This window comes from Procambarus clarkii, chromosome 5 (assembly GCF_040958095.1).
Source record: "Procambarus clarkii isolate CNS0578487 chromosome 5, FALCON_Pclarkii_2.0, whole genome shotgun sequence".
Taxonomy (NCBI): Eukaryota; Metazoa; Arthropoda; class Malacostraca; order Decapoda; family Cambaridae; genus Procambarus; species Procambarus clarkii.
Genome location: NC_091154.1, coordinates 13,493,319 through 13,497,444, shown reverse-complemented (window position 1 = coordinate 13,497,444; position 4,126 = coordinate 13,493,319). Strand labels below are relative to the sequence as shown.

The 4,126-nt window shown below is 52.0% G+C and overlaps 1 protein-coding gene across 3 annotated transcripts in view; it reads left to right on the top strand.

The window, feature by feature from the left end:
- Positions 1 to 266: 266 nt before the first annotated feature.
- The window catches only part of LOC123764034 (zinc finger CCCH domain-containing protein 13), a 24,866-nt gene continuing 21,006 nt past the window's right edge, over positions 267 to 4,126 (top strand). For 2 of the 3 annotated variants that reach the window (XM_045751529.2, XM_045751500.2), the window contains exon 1: positions 267 to 3,865. In XM_045751529.2, coding sequence (XP_045607485.2) covers positions 434 to 3,865 — 3,432 coding nt within the window. In that variant the 5' untranslated portion in view covers positions 267 to 433. The remainder of the gene's footprint in view (positions 3,866 to 4,126) is intronic. The other variant, XM_069339554.1, reaches the window with a different exon arrangement.

Sequence of the window (4,126 nt, the reverse complement as noted above, 5' to 3'; positions counted from 1 at the left end):
CAACATGGTTTAGGTTTAGCGTATGTGATAAAAAGTTCGCTTAGTATTTTTCTGTCCTCTTAGGAAAAGGGTATTGATGGGGAGCAGTCATAGTGAGGAAAACGATTGGAGGGGGGGGGGGGGTATATAACGCCTACATACAAGTACATGTACACAACAATGCATGGATATGTGCATAGACAAGAACACATGTGCAAAATATACCTGATGCAGTGAATGCAAGTCTGTGGTAAGGTGACTATAATATGTCGTATTTTTCAGGTGTGAGAGGCAGTAGCAGTAGAGCAGCAGTAGCAGCACCACAAGCAGCAGCAGCAGCAGCAGCAGCAGCGGCAGAGCACACTACAGCAGTCGACACAGTGCTGGAGGCGTGTGGACGTGTGATGGGTTGCTTGGGTGAGGGTGGTGGGCGTGCTTGAGGCTGCCCTCCACCATGCCCACGGTGCGGCCCACCGGCCCACCACAATCCCACAACCATTTACAGGTTCCCCGCACCGAGTCATCGCAGGTGGCCCGGACTGAGTCGCTGAGGTCTGAGCGGTCTGACAAGAGGGTATCATTCAACAAAGACGTCGGAGTGAAGCACATACCGCGAGGTCAGAAGACCGCAGGAAAGGGCAGTTCTGTGGTGCTTGTTCGAGGTGGAACTCCTCCCTTCCGTGAAGACGAGTGGGCCAACTGCTCCCAGGTGCATCGGGAACCGGTGTCGCTCTCCTCACAAGAGCTAGAGCAGCAGGCTGAACACCTCGTCAAGTTGCTCGATCACGTCAACTGTGACGTCAATACTCGCTCGCTTGATCGACCCCCGAAGAACAAAAATAATAAGAACCTCGCTCACCACACCTACAACAACGTTCTCTTCAATAACGCTAAGAACAACAATAATAACAGCAAGAACACTAACCTGCTGAACGGGGAGGGCCGAGCACGGCAAAGGACTCTTCCCCCTTCCCGTACCACTAATCCCATCACCCGTCGAGTGAAGGGCGACGTCAACCGTGCCACTCATCACCCCATACCCAACGGCGGACCCCTCGCCTACCGCCACAAGTCGGCCGAACACCTCCCAGACACAGACCTGGAGGACTCCCCACCCCTGCCCCGCCGGGCACACCACCCAGCCGCCCACAAGTCAGTTCCTGACCTAAACCTCGGCCAATATTATAACAACAGCGAGGACAGAAGCCACACGTACCAGCCAGAGGGTCACAGCTACAAGTCTGTAGAGAACTTGTACCATGCTGATGGCCACAACCTGAGTCGAGCAGCACATGTAGCTGCCTATAAGTCAGCAGACAACCTAGCAGACATTAACAGTCACGACTCTGGCAGACACCTGCAGGGATTCAAGTCATTGGGTCATTTGCCAACGGAAGCACTCTCTGATACCGACGACGATTACGACCACCAACACCACAACCACCGCCACCACAACCACCAGCATAAACAATCTTACAAGCCCCGGGTAGGGAACATAATCAAGATGTTCAACCAGGATGCTGACGAGCTACGTCGCCACAATCTTATTGAGACCAATGAGATGGAGGCAGGACAGAGGGGCACTCTCGAGCCTGACCGCTACCGCAACCACAATAACAATCAACCCTTCAGCTACACGGGCACGACACCCATTGCCTCTGTTCAGACCGTCAGACGTCTCTCCCCTCCCCGTGACCTAGGCCGCCCTACCCCTCCCCGTGACACTCCACCTAGAGATGCCCCTGTGTATGCCCAAGTCAACAAGCGCGAGGGACGTCCACCTCACAACAATGGCCGCAGAGACCTGGATAGAAATTATCACAACTCTCGCCAGGAGCGAGAATACTCTGCTAAGATCATTATTACTCAGGACGACCATCATGACCATCGCCGTTCACCTTTCCATGACCCGTATGACGAACACTCACCTTACATTGACACGCCCCCAAAGAATCAGTACCAAAATGATCGCCGTGATGATGATGACTATGACGATGATGCATATGAGAGCTACCAGGTGCCAGAGGACAACTTGCGACGCCTTATACACGATGACCTGGAGGAGTACAAGGAGCACTCAAACAACAACATCAACATGTCATCAGTGGGCGTGCAGACCGAGGCACTGCCCAAGGCTCCCACCCGCTCACGCACACGGGCCCATAAAAACCCTGCATCTTCGCCCACAAGGCAGCCCACCCACCAAAAACAGCCTGTGCAGAAGCAGACTCTGCGGCAGCAGGAGAAGCAGCAGGAGCCGAAGCAGCAACCGCAGCCATCAAGTTATCGACAGTCAAAACAGCAAAACTACTTCACTAACCAGAGAGAACAGCAACGAGGTGAGACCAACATCCATAACAACCTGACTTCAGCGTCTCTCGTGCGTCAGGTAAACCATGGTTTTGGCAGAACTGATCGGTCCCCATCACCACCACCTCGGGTATCTGCCACCCGTCAGCCTCGCCGAAATGTGGTGCCACTCTTGTCTGACACCTCTGACTCTGAGGCAGAATATCGGCGGCCAACAGTGGACCCACTAGCCAGGATCAGAGACCAGGTTATGCAGCGGGAGAAGCTCCAAGAGGAGGAAGAAGAGGAGGAAGAAACTCACTTGAGGCGGCCACTGGGACCACTGCAAGAGAGTGGCGTGATGCCCTACCGGCCAGAGGAGATGACACCTTTGACCATCGATGAAGTAGATGCCCTCAGCCTCGTCATGGAAGACACTGGAAGGAAGTCCTTGGTGGTCTCAAATCAAGCACAGTCAACCACTGTCACCCGCGTCTCCAACCACCATCACCGGTCGCGACATTCAGAAACTGTAACAGAACATTACCACACCCATGAACCACGTGACAAAGACAGCCTCTCGCGCCCTCAAAAGCCTGTACGGGAGAAGAACCAAGTGTCGCGTGAAGCCACACCCACACGCAAGGGTAGGGACACTCCCACTCACAAGGACCCTCCCACCATTGAGAAGAACAAGAAGAATAATCTGGAGAAGGAACGTGCCAGTAAAGCTGCGGCTAAACACAAGGAAGAAAAGGAAAAGGAAAAGGAGAAGAAGAAGAAAAAGAAAATCAAGATCAAGTTTTTCTACGACCCTCGGCCTCAGGACGACCCCAATGTTGATCCACTTGCTAACTTCAAAGAGTTCCGCGGTACCTCCTCTGATGAAAGAGCCTCTCCTCAGGACGATCACAGAGATGACCGTAAAAACGACATTGATGATCGACGTGAAGAACCCAAAGTCAAACGGCACAGTGAAGAGCGGGAGATTCGGGATGACTACCACCCCCAGCGGGAGGTTCGGGATGACTACCACCCCCAGCGGGAGGTTCGGGATGACTACCACCCCCAGCGGGAGGTTCGGGATGACTACCACCCCCAGCGGGAGGTTCATGAAGACTACCATACCCAACGACGGGGACTTCCAGATGTGCTGGAAGATGCTGCGCCTCTCAGAGAACGCCGTGTTGGGTCCCGAGAGCGACTGGAAGTAACACCTAAAACTAATAAACGTGTTCAGCGAGATACCCGTGATGCTAGATCCAGTCGTGAGCGCTCTTATGATTCTTACGATTACAAGCGCCGTGACTCAAAAGACTCCAGGGAATCCCGTGATGACCGGAGCCGTTCCCGGGATGAGCGCATATCTTACAACGAATCGACTGATGAACGACGTAACCACCGAGAGCGAGACTATGATAACCACGAGAATGACGACAACGAAGAGCGGGGATCTCCGGATGGCAGGCCAGGTCGTAGCCTGAGTGACAAATACCGTACTGGACCCCTCTATGACCCCCCTGATGACCCTCATAAGGATGACCCCCACCAGGATGACAAGAACCCACACCCTCCTCAACCACAGCCCCCTCCAGAGGTACTCATTATACATAGTCACATATTTATGAACCCATCTTGCAGAATACCCATCTATCCAGTTATAACTATATCCATCCATATAACAAATATAGTCTAATTTTTCAAGCCAACGTAAACATATATGTAATATATCCAAACATGTAAGCGTAATACATATATCAGTAAATGTAATACATATATCAGTAAATGTAATACATATATTAGTAAACGTAATACATATATTAGTAAATGTAATACATATATTAGTAAACGTAGTACA